We start from the raw sequence: 15,831 nt of genomic DNA on the forward strand, positions 1-15,831 counted from the left end.
ACACTGTGAAAGCAAAACTCTAAAAGTGGGCAGTGTGGGTGACACTGAGAGGAAAGGCCAAGAGTGGTGAACAGAGGGGGTTGAGCCGGGCTGTGGTCAGGACGAGGGAAAACACCATCGCAAAACCTATTCACCTCGTCACTATGTGTGGCAACTTTCAAATTCTCTAGCGACTTCTTTATCTCCCAAAAAAAACTTTTTCTGTGTTGTTGGAGACTTTTATGGGCAACAACAGTGGAGCTCTGCCCTAAGTGAGTGCTGCGGTGAGCAACTCCGGCTTCTTCAGCACTGCAGTCAGTCTTACACAGTTATCCTGCAGCATAACGTCGCCAGCAGTCAGAGCAGGAAGGAGACCCATTCCCATCCGTGTGCACATTGCAAAGATCCGAAACGATATGGATCAATGCTCGTCACGCTTGCAATTCCAAGTCTTCACTCACCAACGGCAGCAAAATAAAAAGCAGTGGTGAGGTTGTTTTACCAGCAGTTTAGCTTTTTCCGGAAAAACAGAGGCTTCTTCAGATGTCCACACAACAGTATGTCTGTACTGACTTATTTGCATTGTGCATCTTTTAATAATTTATTTTTCATTGTACTTTATTTCCCCTCTTAAAATTGAATTGCTTTGTGTGAGGTTAGTAAAAATCCACTCCTTTTCCCTAGAACTTACATGCTATTCCCAGGACCCACTGGAGATTAAGCCAGATTTTGACTGAATTTTAGTATACCTGAAAAAGCCCTTGCATCCTTCACAGGTCATGGCATTGAAGTGGAAGCCTGTGGCCTTGTCACCACACACTCCGCAGATCCGTGGCACATTCCTGTCAAACTCATCAGGGGCCACGGTGGATGTACTCACAACGGTAGGCTCCATCACTAAACAGAAAGCAGGGAAAAGCAGGAGAGTGTTAACAAAAAATGTTATACGCTGTATCTTAATTGGAAATAAAGAAATCGCATCCTAGTCAACGCTCCCTCATTGCAATACAGAGAAAAATCAATTTCAACTTGATCAAGGTTATCTACAAACTCCTACATGCACAGAGAAACATTGCTTTCCCTTGCCAACCAAGCTGTGTGTGACTCAACTTCCCAATTTACCCTTTGGAAGCAAACGCAAATTCAGTGGTTTTGTCCAAGGGTGCAGAACTGACGCCATATGAATCAAACGGAAAAAAAAACTCTCCTTTGCATACCCCCCAACGAAAAGAAAAACAGGATTTGGGTTCTATTTGATTACACAGTACTCCAATTACCTTTTAAACTTGGCCACGTGATGGGAAGAAGAAAAAAAAAACATGTCACCACAAGGCTAACATCCTCATAAACAAACAATCACTGTCCTTCACAAAGCTTCTCTCATTTCTTTCTTTGGTCCCTTTCACTGCAGTGAAAGTCGAGCAAATGATGGAAGGAGGAGGGGGATGTGGAGGGCTATGGTAACTAAAGCAACACTCAACAAACTTGCAAATAAATCAAAGGCCAATGCTGCAAGGAGCCAGCTGAATAATTCAAGATAATTTGACACAGCTTTTCATCACTCACGTCCAATAATAATGCTCACAAGAAGAGTAAGTAGGGATCAAGGTGAATGTTTCAGCATATTCTGTTGTCGTTTTGCAGCTTAGATTATTATAAAACTGAGTGGTAAGGCTTTACAGCTAAATCTGAGCAAGTCTTGTAAATTCTATGAACTGGACACACATTTTTTAATTAAAACTTTTAAGAGTCTAGTTACTACATTTTTAAACACAGACGTCATTATTCGTAGTGGGTCAAGCTTGTACAGTAGCTGAAATGCACACCACATGTTTCAACAAAGAATGTCGGATACGTGTGTTGCTGTACACTGCTACATGTCTGCAAATACTTGTCCAGGGATTTCATCTGATGGATCGAACAGAGCTTTGATAAACAACAAACCACAGAGTAATTCTCAGACTGTTTGGTTTTGCTACTGAGCCAGAGAAGTCCAGGAGATTCAAACAAATACAAAAATTGGAAAGGCAACTATGAGGGCTGAAGAAACTCAGCATTTCGGATATCAACTAAAATTAATTACTGAATAAGCTAGAATATTTTCTAAATGAGTTCTGTTCCCATTTCTTCCTGTGGATATTTAGTCAGACAGTTGTTCTGGTTAAGTGTCTAATGTCCTACAGTTTATGGTCAATGGGGGGAAAAAAAAGTCTTTAAGAATTTTGATTTATCATAAATTTAACTCTGCATCTTCATGTTGTTAGTCCAAAAAAACTTATGAAATTGTTGAGATTGTTTCACTATTTTTAGAAATATCAAGATATAATTTCTTTAGGTGTTTTTGGTCAATTTTATTACAGGAAGAGTATTTGTGAAACCACCAGGTTTGTTTAATTGTAGTGACTAATTTCAACTTCAACATTTTTAAATCTACTTCTCTTTTTTTTAAACAGAAAATTCCTGGGTGAAATTACTTTTTGGTGAGCTCTTAGGGGTGAAGGATGAATTTCCATGATTGGCAGTTCATATAGTTGAGAAGCAGTTTTTCCCCCCCGTACTCAAAACTAAAACTCTCACCATTTTCAGTCTATAAAACACTTGATGCCCTTTTACATACTAAACAACAATTATGTTAAAGGTGGGGATTTTTGGGATTACATAAGTAATTCTGCTGTATTCAAATAACAAATCTGAACCCTAGTTTCTCTCTGTGAAACTCTGTCAAAGCTGGAATCAGACCTCAGTGACAAATGAAAGTTGGTATTGGCCTCATGATGTGAATCGGTGCATCAAAACTGTCATCAGTGAAATATTCCTCCAAATGTCCCTCTGGGTGACATATGAAGTACCTTTCATTTCACTGTGAAAGAGAATAGTTTAGATAAGAGCCAATGTTTAATATCTTGAAGCGTTAGAATGTTATGGATACACTATTATTATGGATACAACATCAGTGTTGTTTGGTATTTCCTGATGTTAAGTGTTTGGGAGTTATTGTGGTGTCTGGAGAGGTAATAAATTGCTACTTTGTCTTATATTTCTACAACAGAAAGCTGTATGTGGTTGGTTGAGTATCAAATTACCACATTTACCATAACAGTCACAAATCAATATTCACTATCAAGTAATGTTGTAATACCTGACTGGTATAAATGGAATAAACCTTAATAATAAAGTATCCTGTAAATGTTCGACTGCCCTAAAGCAATCCATTCACAGCAAACATCAGTCACTGTAAACCAAAAAACCTATTTACTCTAGTCTATTATTGAATGATGGCTGAAGTCAGTCCTTTCTGACTGCATTCAGCCTTGACAGGTCATTACAGTAAATGTGCAGAAGAATTGAGAGCGCTCTAAATAATGCAACAGCTTATTAGACTAAATGTATACTCATTGCGGTCTTCCAAAGGGAAAGCAGAATAAAACTTTTTTTTTTCCAGCTTCGAAACAGGCTCTCTCTCTTGACTGATTCACATATTATTGAAACGCTATTAAGCACAGTCAAATAACTGACTGGTAATATTTCCAAATATTCCTTTCATATTATTGTATATGTGATATCATATTACTTGACAATTAAGAATAGCAATAGAGTGAGTTGTGCATATACTGGTAATTAGGAAACTACAGCATTTGCAGAATTTTTTTATTTTGTTTTTGTGCAAAATCTTCTAAATTAATAAAGGTTCAGTTTTTTTTGTTGTTTTTTTTTTAAATAAGAGGGACAATAATACAAGGTACTTTTAGTCTCCTGACAAACCTCTGAGTCTTTACTGTTCAGCCAAGAACCAGAGCAGAGATTAAGATCAACACACGTGGTTTTTGTCATGATCCTCATCACGACATCCAATCAGCTCAAACAGGATGTGATGGGTGCGTTCACATTCACAGAATGACACTCTGAAGGTAGCTTATCTCACACACCTGACTCGTATTAAAAGAAATATGTAAAAATCTTAACCAAGTGAACACTCATTTTAAAGACGGGTCTGCCATTTTAATTTCTGTCATGATGCACAAGGGTTTTGAGGAAGGTCCTCTTGTCTCTACAGTGGTTACAGTACAGATGAGTGTTTTTATAACTTGCCACTCTGACTGCTTTAAAAACATGGTTATGAACAAAGCAACTAAAGAGTATCTGCATATTTTAAATCAAAGAAGGCAAGAAACATAACAGTACACTTGCAAAATTATTGTCAAAATTGTGTGCTACTGAATCCAAAGACAACACAATTGTCCAAATTCAACTGGGCAAGTAACTGGGAGAACAATAATGTCAGCACACTGTTAAGCTTGCAGTAAATAGGATCCTCTACAGGGAAATGATTTCCAGACCAGCATTTGGAGTTTTAGTTTCATTCTGATTCATCCTCCTGTGCACGAGCCTGCTTGTAGAGATAGAAAGTAATTTTGCTGCAAGTTGTAAAGTAACCAGATGAAAGGTAAGGCCCAGTGCATAGCATCCACCAAATGGATCAAATAAATTATATCTGCTTTAATGCCTGCTCTCTGTGGAAGTGTGCACCCCTGCAACACCTAAGGTGTGGCATTGAAAAAAAATCCTTCACGTAACTCCAGTGAGCATGTGCATAGAGAGTGCTTTGAAAAAAAATCGTAAAAGTTAATTAACACTGACTTTTAATCCACATGTTTTTGTGGAGTAGGATAAGGGCCAAGAGGCCTGGCCTTCTAGCTTTTTAAAACTTTTCATGGGGGGACACCTGGAAAAAAGGGGGGTATGAACCATTTGCTAATCCCTGCACAAAAGTAAATAACATCTTGGTTAAATTCAAACTGGAATGAAAACCACTTTACTTTCTAGTCTGATTTGTTTTTTTTGTTTTTTTAATTCATCACAATTGGAGAGACTGTAAATCATCAATAACAAACCTTGAAAAACAACACAGTTAACATGTTTAACACAGATGGAAATTAGCCCTGGGCTGCAATCTGGGGTTTTCACAAATCCTCTGATTTGGTTCAATAAAATGCAGTATCCCACTATGCCAGTTTTAAATAGATTAAATTTGAAACTGAATCCCAGAAAAAAAGAGCTAAAATATGTCCCTCCTTGACAAACGTCACTAGATCCACCACCCTGTAATACCTGGTTTAACATATTTGGATGTTTTACTTTCTGTCTTCCACAAGATGCATAAAAACGATGCATGCCGACAACAAACTGAACTCTTAGAGGCCACTTATGTTTACTTGCAAGGAATCAGCAACAACTGGTCGTGTACAAGCTGAGGAGGGTCACATGTCTCAGTGGAATATTTCAACCACAGCCTTAAAAGTAGACGGGTAAGCCTAGCCCTAGGAAATTTCCTAGTAAATGGGGTTTTGGATACACATCTAGGTCACATCTTTGTTTTGGTCAAATTAATAATTTATGCAACTGTACATTTTGAAAAGTGTGGTTCCAAACTCATACTTTTGTATGACATGTTGTGTTTAATCATAATAACATTTTCAATTGAAACTTTATTACTTTAATTAATGAACAATTAAAGTGTTTTTATGTTAGCTTCACAGACTTTCCATAGTAGTTCAGCTATTTTGGCATGATTGGGTACTTTCATTCACAGAGATGTTGTCCAGGACTGTAGTGATTAGTGTAGGAGCAGAGCGAGCCGCACAAGTGAAGTCATATTAACGACACAATTACATCAATGGGATAAAATCAGATGGATAAGTATTTGTTCATGTAGTAGAGGAGTGACCTCTGTCGGACTGACCTCCCGTGTCGCTACAACCCACTGCACCCTTCTGCCATTTGTGGAAAATTTAACGAGGAGTAGCGACCAAACGATGACGATCAACACAAACGGTATGTTTCTGATCATTTCAAAAGCAGGCTAAAAATACACCATCATAAGCTGTTTCAGTTACTGGCTAAATATAAATAGTCCGATCTCTGACAGCTCATCATCTCAAGAAGGATCAGGAGGGGAAAGAAAGCAATTTGATGTTCATGTGGGAATTGCATTTATAATATGATTTACCTCTGCTGGTTCTCTTCTGTCACAATTAAAAATCAAACAGCAGATTTGGTAGTCACATGCTGTTTATGTGGACTGATCAGTGTAAACTAGCCTCCTGTTCTCTGTATATTTTGATGTAAATGCAGCTCTTTCATAACATTTGTGGGACCAATATGTTAGAGGTAAATAATTATGACCTGCACACCTTTAATCATTCGGCTCACCCAGTGAGAGATAATCTACTCAGGGAGACACTGATAGTGTTGCACTGATACAGTATACAGGATTACACACCATTACGCCACAAGTAGTTGTAAAACCAATGAAAAAGATAAAATGCTCCTCTCCATTCCACACATTCAAGTTGCCAAGTTGGTTTGACAGTTTGACAAAACCACAGCAAACAGTCATCACAGGCCCTCGCTACTTCACACAGATAGGTGTACAGGAGGGGCTGTCACTATTCGAGTATCCAACATATGGACAAAACATGGTGCCTACATACATAATTATTGTAGCTCCTTAAGAAAAACTGCAGTGAGTGCCAACAGTTTTTAATTAATTTGGTTATTTTAACATAGTAGGCCCCTCTGTTACTCTGCTCTATAACAAGATTTTTTTGTAAGTTACTTTACAAGTTGAAATCAACAGTTTATATGTAACATATAGAAACATACATTATCTGACATTAAATAGAACTAAAGTTTCACATTTTTAAGTCAGTTATCATTAGCAGTTATTTCCATTTGGTAAATGCTAGAATAATGAGATGATTTTTTTTACTTCCTTCTCCAAATTCAGAGGTTTAGATACATCCTAATGATTTGGTCGAATTGTCTTTAAGGATGCTTTCACACCGGGACACTCCAGGCACGCTGATTGGTTGTGGAAATGTAGAACATTTTCACTTTCACAGTGAAAATGGGACAAATCACCTGGGTAATCTCATGCAGTTACAAAGGCTGCTCATTTGGGGCGCTAGCACAAGAGGCTGGCTTTTGAGAGCAGCAGGTGAGGTAGGGAGCTTTCAAGCATGTTGCTTTGTATAGATACGGCAAATGCAGAAAGTAAAAGTTGGGAATTGAAAACTCCAAAGTGCCAAAGTCCTGCTTTTTTTCTTACAGATCCTCTGAGCAAGAATTTAAAGATTTTCAGGTCACATATGTCTGTAAGTCCCAGGTATAAGTGAAGTTCCCTCCTGTTTTTGATTTGCTCAAAGGTCCAGTTGCATTCACACTGAAAGCAAACCACATCAGGGTTCGTTTACAAGCAAAAAGAGGCCCACGTTTTCAGCAGCCCAAAGTCTGGTTTATTGGTCCCCAACCAGAGCCAGATACGCTTTCACACCTGCCCAAATGAAGCAAGCTATCCGAGGGAGGGGGTAGTTCATTTACAGCAGACCTAACAGCTTAAACAGCAAGGGTCAAATGATTTAGATATCCACCAATAAGCTTCTTTCAACAGACCTTTAACAGAACTGGTGTAACTGTCTCAGCTTTGAGAACTGTCTTGCTTGGACACACTTTTTCAGCTTTTCCTACAAGATTTCAGTGGGACTGCAATGAGGGTTTTCTGAAGCCCTTCATATGATAATAGACATTGTGTTTTTTCTTCATGATGCCATCATCTTGTGCACCAGTCAGGATGTTGCAAGAAAAACACCCCCATAAAATGAAGGTGCCAAACCCTGCACTTCATAGATGGTGCTCTCTGGCTTTTAAGCTTCCATCTTTTTCCTCCTAATATACTGACGGTCGTTACTGTATGGCGACACACTTCAATTCTAGCTTCACCAGATCACAGCACACTTCTCTAAAAATGAAGATGTCGCTGACTGAATTTGCAAACGGAGATCTGGCTTTTGATGTCGTTTTTGACTTAATAGCTTGTTCTGATTGCCCTTTTAGCCCATTTTGGTACATGACTCATCTCATAATGGATAATAACAACCGTATCAGGATTTTGCAAGGTCTTTTGCTTTAGTGCTGGGACTTAAACTGATATATTTCAAAATAACACTCATCTTTGAGGTACAGAATAATGGTTGGACATTCTCATGTTGCTTAAACTGGAACATGTTTGAACAGAAGGAAGTAACACCTTCAGGCATCAGAAAATTGTACCCAGAATATAAACCAAAGCTTGTCGAGTTTCACTGTTCTCTTCCTGATACCGTGGCTGATTTCTTTTGATTTGCACATGATTTCAGACAGACACGTGTCTGAGCTGTTGCCTTAAAATATTTTTATATGGGTGCTTCTTTTCAACTCAAAAAATAAAAATAGAGTTAAGAAAAGAACAGAGACGGTCTTCTTTGGATTTTCTTTGAAAGGTCAAACTCATAACTGAAAACGTCAGCTATATAAAGTTAGAGGGTAAATAAATTAACTTGTGATTCAAAGGTTGAGTCCATCTTAATTAAAAAACTTTTTGCCAAAAAAGCATAATCAAAAAACTAAAAAAATTCCAAAAATTGCTTGAAAGTGAATATATTTAATGTTATTTGAAATAAATGCATTAACTGCACATTTTCATTGAACTCATGGATGTTCTTCAAACATATATTTGTTGTTCACTGATATAGCTCGACATGCTAAATCTAATATTAAAAAATAAATTTTCAATAGTAACATTTGGTCCATGTGAAAGTCAAGAAGTGATTGTGAAGAAAGAGGCTTTTGCACCAATAGCTTGTATGGAATAAATATCACCAATTTAAAAGTTATTCAAAGAAACAATCTAGAAGGCTATAAAGAAAAAGCAAAGACGTGTTTCAAGGTCTGAGAACATCAGCAGCAGTGGCCGATGAGTGAGCAAAGAGGCCTGCTGTAAGTATGCAACGCACCACAAACTAACTGCAGCATATCATTTTAACTGGGTGGTGAAAGCTGTAAAGTAAAGACGCAACCCCAATTCTGGCCAAGTCCTTGAAGGAAAGGATAGGGAGTTTCCTCTTCTGCTACCCCAACAGATTAACTCTAGAAGAACAAGTGCAGCTTTGCATGCTGACTCATCTTTTCCTCATTTTATTTCATGCTGGCACATCTGAAATTACACAATATAATAAAGCCTCACAGGTCTAAGCTGAAGAAATGGCACTCCAAGACAACATTCTGCTCAACACTGGAATGTATCATGTGTTGCACGACATAAAGACCCAATAATAATAAATGATAGAAATCTACCGTGTTCAGGGGGTGTCCCACCAAAATCTGCATCACACTCACAGAAAGTGACCACACTCCCATGTAACTTCATTTAGTGTGAAGTTCTGATGCCATCTGGAGTCCTGTGAGATTAGCTAATTGTGCTGCCTCTAATTTTATGGAATTTTTAGCTCTGTTTTGTAAAATGCTTTGTGAAAAGTATTCAAACCACTTGAACTTTTTCACATTTTGTCCACATTACGGCAATGAACTTTAATATATTGAACAGAGAACTTGTTTCTCTTTATCTTTTTGGCAAATAAAGTCCTGATGTGTTTCATGAATTCTATTGAATAGAATGCAAGGTATTCGACTGCCATAGCTGAATTAAGCATGATTAAGATTTACAACTAGAAATGTTGTCATTTATGGCCGCTATGCAAAGTGTCTTAAAGGAATCCACACATCACTCCAAATTCCCATGGTGAAAGTCGGTGGTAGCAGCATCATGCTGTGGGTTTCTGTTTCATCGGTTAAGAAACAGAAGGTGGTAAAATTTGATAGAAAGCATCTAATGAAAAAAACATGTTACCAGGCTTCAAAATACTTTAGAACCTGATGAGAAACCTAACCTTTCAGGAGAACAATAACCCTAGATATATTAATAAACAAGGCACTTGTTTTTGTAAAAAAGAAAAAAAAAAGAAAAAACTTTTAAAACCATGCATAATTTTCCTTCAGTGTCCTAGTTTTTGTCAGCCTATCATGTCAAATCCCAATTAAACAGAGAGAATTTATTTGTTGTAAACTGACAGAAATGCAATAAAGTTTACAGGATACAAATAATTTTGCAACCACAGGTGATATAAAGCCTAAGAAACCACAAGAGAGACTTATTCAAATAAAGCAAGCAGTAATCATAAAAATTACCATCTTCTCCAGCTAGTAAAAAGCAAATCTGTGATCTCCTGCTGCAATAATGGCAAAAACTAACATTTTAAAGTACACGTTAGTGCCAATGCAGACCACGGCAAGAGACTGGAGCCAAAAGAATTTGGATCTTCATAAGTCAGTCACAAAAGAAACATGGATATTTAAGCTTCAAAAAAGACAGAGCAGCTAATAGGATAGATAAGTTTCAATCAAAATCAATACTAAAGGATTAAAAAACCCTATGGGAATCCACACCCACCATCAAACTAACCTAATTACAGCCTATCGCTAAAATGAAACATGAACATTGAGAGAAAAGGATATCAAAAAAGTGAGCAGATGGAACAAATCAGCATAGTGTAAAAAGACACAGAAGAGAAAGGGGAAAGAGGGAAATAAAATAAAAAAAACCTCTGGCATCACATCCTAAGAATGTCAGCAATGAGCCTACAGACCACATCCCAACACTTTAGAGTCAAATTCAGAATCGCATCCAGACCTATAGCAACAGAGGGGAATAAATGGACAACTGAATGAAAGAAGGGGGCCCAAAATGACAATCCAATAAGCATCTTTAATCTACATCACATGATGCAATCCCACAAATTGTTTTGAAATTGTTGCGTGCAGTCAAACATTTTCTCATTTAAAGGGAAAAAAACCACACATAAAAAAAACAGAGAAAAACATAAATGTGGAAATGGAGGGAAAAAAAGAAAACAAGAGAATCAGAGAGAGAAACATAAGGCGATGTGTTTTACTGCATACCTCAAACTGGGTCGCTACGAGTACAGCAGAGACCTGAAACACATCTGATCTGGAACGGTCCAGGTTATGGAGAGAACTGGCCAACAATGGAAACGCATGGCCTTTTGATTCAGACACAGTACCACACATAAGACCACAATAATAGAAATAGGAAAAAAAACAGAAAAGAAAAATATATATACATTTCAAAACAAGATGAGGAACAGATACAAATACATTTGATAGAATTCTGTGCTGTACCAATGTCCTTAAAAAAATGCACAAGGGACAGTTGTCTGAGGACGACAGACAAAAAGAGACTATGTGAATCGAACAACAACGTACACAAAACGAGTCTGTAATGCAGCTAAACAACTGGCTGAGCAGACTAGTCCAGTCCTGTCTCCTCACTTGCCTCTCATTCTCCCTCCTGCAGCCTCCACGGTTCTATCTTATGCTCTTTTTCTACGATCACAGGGAGCATGTTACAGCAGCAGTAATAGCACATGACAAGGTGACCTGTGCCCCACACAGGATGGGCTAAACTGGGGTGGAAGAGGTGGTGGGGAGGGGGTTGGGGGGCTCATCATGTCCCGTGTCCAGCCCTATGGTCTCTGCAGCCCCCTCCCCACCCCCCACAACGTTCAAACACCCAGGCTCCACTGCTGGCCAGCAAAGGGAGAGGGGAGGCAGTAACGGCAGGCTGCCCCCTTTGTGCTGGGCCCCTTGCTGGACTCTGGAGAGGGGAAAGAGACAAGGCAGGGAGAGGCCCGCTCAAACACACACACCAAAAAGTCCCTTTTATGTCAATGCCGAATATGACAAGGAACGCACATTTTATAACACGCCGAGTTCAGCACACAGACCCGGAGAGACAGACGTGGACATGTGGCAGGTGGGTGCAAAAGCACTTAGTCCAAAAGTTATGTAACCCTCCATAAAACACTGTCTCTTATTCAGAACATACTTTTCATAAAAACAAACTATATATAAATATACATTTAGGACACAAATTTCTTACACCCCTGCAAGAGGTAGATTTAAAATGATTTTGTGTTTGATCCAATACGTTTGTTTATTGTTAGGTAATAACAAAGGCATCTCTAAAAAGAAAAAGGAGTATTTTTATGTATCTATTTTTAATTACTTGTTATTATGATGTCCACATCTTGTCATTACCCACCCTGTCAGGGGAATTAATTGTTGTGGGTTTATCTGTACTTCACATGTTTGATTACACAAAATTGGAAAGACATTAAATAATTCCATAACATAAATGCACTGCCCTGTTTGCTCTCTGAGAATATTTTCGGCATAACTTGAACTTCGGTGAAAACATATGCGACCGGTTTGATTTATTCTAGCCAGAAGCATTTAACCACAGAAGGTAATTGAAAACATAAAGACATTAGGAGGAACTTAACACGTCGTTAGTTTCAAAGGAACGGAACAAATGTGGAAAGCTACAAACATGCACGTAAGCAGATTACACAGGGTCTTTACAGTTAAGTTAAGTAGCGTCATACTCTCTATACGGTCACATGTAGAATGAAGCAACCGACTACAGTAAAAAGAAAAAAAAAAGAAAACAAGAGTAGGCAGTGGGAGGAGTGTTTAGGGGTTTCTATAGGCTGTACCATCTCCAGCGGCACACTGATCTGTAAACAATCTGTTACAACTTGATTCAAAAGTACACGGTCCCCCTGTTATCACATCTGAGTAAAGGTTTACCTCAGTCTGATAAAAGAAAATGATCTGTACTCCAGCGACTGCTTGGTGCTGAATTCAGTTTTAATGGTTACCCTAGTTTAAACCTACTAGTTTAAACTTTGTTTAAATCAAGGCTAGTTTATTTGCATAGCACATTTCAGTAACAAGGCAGTTGAAGTTTACACTTAATTTATGTGACTTAAGAGTCACATTCAGATCACAACCTTAGAATATGTTATAATATGTTCATAACATACCAAGTTGTCCAACAGTGGCTAAATAGTTTGCTGTGAGAAAACATTCCCTAAATCAGGGGATCAGTTGATGAACTGCCTTCTTTAAATGTATCAACAAAACAAATTAACCAGCTTGAAATGAGCAAAGGAAAATTCTCTTGCTGCCATTAATTATATTTAATCCCTCCACATTTACTTCCTAACTGGTGAGCAGCTAAGAGTGGACTGTGGAGTTGTCTGTATCTCAAATAAAAAGAACAAGTGGCTTGCAGCAGATATTGATTATTCATCATTATCAACAGTGGCAGGATTCTCCATGACTGATAAAAGTGATTGCAAACAGCAAAGTACGTTTGGTTTGTAACTGTGGCCTAGATATCACTTTCTTCTCAATCAACCCTAGAGAGGCCAGTGAGAATTGCAAGGAAATCATTTTATACAACATATTGGTACAAAAAGTGGCACCAGAAAGAAAAAAAAACTTTACAGAGTGTATGTGTAAAATCAAATCAAAAATGTTTGTTTTGATTCGAGCTGCAAATAAGCTTCTTACTTAGATGGATTTGATTAGCAAATCTTAGTTAAGCCTGGAAATTACAAGACAATAATGCCTTTGTCCTTTATCTTCAGGGAGTGACATAACCCATCTTTTAGGTTTTTGGAAATTTTGCAACAAACACAATCTCCATTTTTCCTTTTCTTATAGTATGTTCCATCTATAGCTTCAGTGCACCTCTAAAGCCTTGGTGCTAAAATTGTGGTGCAAATATTACTAGAATTTCAGCTTCCTGTGTGGTACTTAGTAGATATAAGACATTTCAAAGTAAATATGAACAAATTAATCCTCATGCAGAGCTCAAAAAGAACCAACAACCATGTTGCTCTTTCTTCTTTTCATATGCAATTCTTTTAGAGGTTTTGCTAATATACCAACTACTCTAGTGTTTCCTTGGCCTTTCAAGCCAGCGTTGCCTTTTTTATAGAGTAACAGTGCGTTTTTAGTTGCTTTTCATTTACCTCCTTAACCATTTCATATTTTCACAAATTAGGCCATTACACACCATACTTTTAGGGCTCAGAATTTAAGTTCTGTACCATGGGACAATTTTGTAGCAATTAACCAAATTGTACTTGCTTTACAATTTGAAAATGAAAGCAGACTTTTACCTCAAAGTTGATTGTTAGAAAATGTGTTCATAAGATCCCAATAAATAAAACCAACCAGTAGAAGGTCACGTGGAGTTATTTGGGTTTCTTCAAGTCATAATCTGTCATAAGACAACTGTCCAACACATGGATCAGAACCAAAACAAATGAAAATAGAAGTAAGTTGTCATATGATGTACAATTAAACACATTAGATTTGAACATACCACAATCATTACCATAACATCAGGCTCCCACAACAAGAACTGTACTAATATATAATGAATTAAGTACATAGGTACGAAATGGGCTCGTTTACAGAAATGGCAATGCGTTGGTAAAAAATCGAGGTTTCAATTAACGAACGTCTTCACCTTATTTAGCTCATTAGGGTTGTTTTTTTAGTGCGTCGTCATTTGTTATCAAATGCCTCCTGTTTTGTTTTTTTAATCTAATTCTAGTTAAGTTTTTTTTTTTTTTTTTTTTGCCGTGATTAGGTATGAAAAGTTCAGCATAACTAAGACTGGCAATAACACGTCAAATACACACTTAAGACGTTCTCACAGTATTACAACCCGCATGTCCATTTTAGTAAGACTTGAAGAAAGCAAAAGGAGAAAGAAAATGTCTCACCTGGGGTTTTAGCATGTCCTCGCGCTGTTTGCAAGTCTCAAAGCCTTTCTTCGGTTTTCCCAGGTTGTTAATCCTGTTTGGTAAAAAGCAAAAATGGTATGTCGCAAGTCACGGAGTGTGCCTTTACCCTCGGACCTGACCTGCAGTCGCTCTGTTTATGTAACACTGAACTATTTTAAACAGTAACATACACACTCTGAAGTGATCTTACGGCGATCAGGCAACTGCGTAGGTAAACACACTGATTTAAAAAAAACCTTGGACACATGTTCCTCGTAAGCTATGGGGGCGAGTAAAAAAAAAAAATCACAATAATTCAAACCACGACTTGAGCATTCCTTCAGTGCCTGCGAGTTTCATACCTCAGCTCAACTTTTCCCCATGAAGACCGTGCAGCTTTTTAATCCTCTTTAGTTGTGGTTCGTCATCTTTGTGCTTTTGCAATGCGTGCGCCCCTTCATGTTGTGCCACTTACGAAAAGGAAAAACCACGTCCACGCTACGTACGGTACACTTCAAGGAATGTAGAAAAGACTTCGGGCAGAATACGTCTAACTAGTACGCCCTTCCAGACGCTGGCACACACACACACGCACGCACACACACACGGGGTGGGTTGTAGTAGCTAGCATTAGCGTGGCTAGCTGCCTGCTTTAACCCTCAACGCGGCTGAGACTTTGGCCGGATAATTAGCCGCTCTCTGCGCGCGAGTCGCTAAACTCCCAACCGAAAAAAGCACAGCTAACAGGTAGCTACCAGGCAAATACACAGAAAACCTGAGCGCACCTGCAGCAGTCCGACAAGAAATAGGCTAATCCTCCTTCTACTGGACCCAAATAGATGGCCATTACTTTTTGTTATGCACCGCCCCTCCTCCTTTCGCTCTCTTCTGGGGAAAAAGGGATTTCCCCCCTCAGCGTCTACGGTAGCCAATCATAGCCCGGCTTGGTGTGAGTCCTGTGTTTTGGTTGGTGGAGTTTGTTGTCAAGTTCCCATCTGATTGGTCGGATCAGGTGCTCGTAACAAAATCGCCGCCCCGTCAAACAGGGGTGTGTCTTTACGTCAGAGGTAACGAAGAGGTAAACAACTTTGACCGCGTGAGGTTTAAAGCAACATGGGTACACCGCTGATCTCTGAATCGGTGACAGATCTAAAGCGCGGATTACCGTGCTCACACTGCCAGCTGTACTGCTGCTTTTGTAAGTCGAAATGAACAGTTTCAATCAGTCTTTGTGCTTTCATATGCAGCAGAGCGGAGTGTCTTTGTTTCCATTTGCATCCGCTTTGGAAATTCAGAAAACCCTATTGCAACAGCA

General features: G+C 38.5%; 1 protein-coding gene across 2 annotated transcripts in view; it reads right to left on the reverse strand.

Annotated features, from left to right (window-relative positions):
• LOC114135384 (vitamin D3 receptor B) overlaps positions 1 to 15,405 on the reverse strand; it is a 31,645-nt gene extending 16,240 nt beyond the window's left edge. Inside the window, exons 1-3 of one of the 2 annotated variants that reach the window (XM_028002642.1) lie at positions 15,302 to 15,405; positions 14,517 to 14,589; positions 729 to 876 (exon numbers count right to left, since the gene is read on the reverse strand). In XM_028002642.1, the coding sequence (XP_027858443.1) occupies positions 729 to 874 (146 nt within the window). In that variant the 5' untranslated portion in view covers positions 875 to 876; positions 14,517 to 14,589; positions 15,302 to 15,405. Of the gene's footprint in view, positions 1 to 728; positions 877 to 14,516; positions 14,590 to 14,878 lie in introns of both variants that reach the window. The other variant, XM_028002641.1, reaches the window with a different exon arrangement.
• Between the last annotated feature and the right edge of the window lie 426 nt (positions 15,406 to 15,831).

Source organism: Xiphophorus couchianus, chromosome 20, assembly GCF_001444195.1.
Source record: "Xiphophorus couchianus chromosome 20, X_couchianus-1.0, whole genome shotgun sequence".
Lineage (NCBI taxonomy): Eukaryota > Metazoa > Chordata > Actinopteri > Cyprinodontiformes > Poeciliidae > Xiphophorus > Xiphophorus couchianus.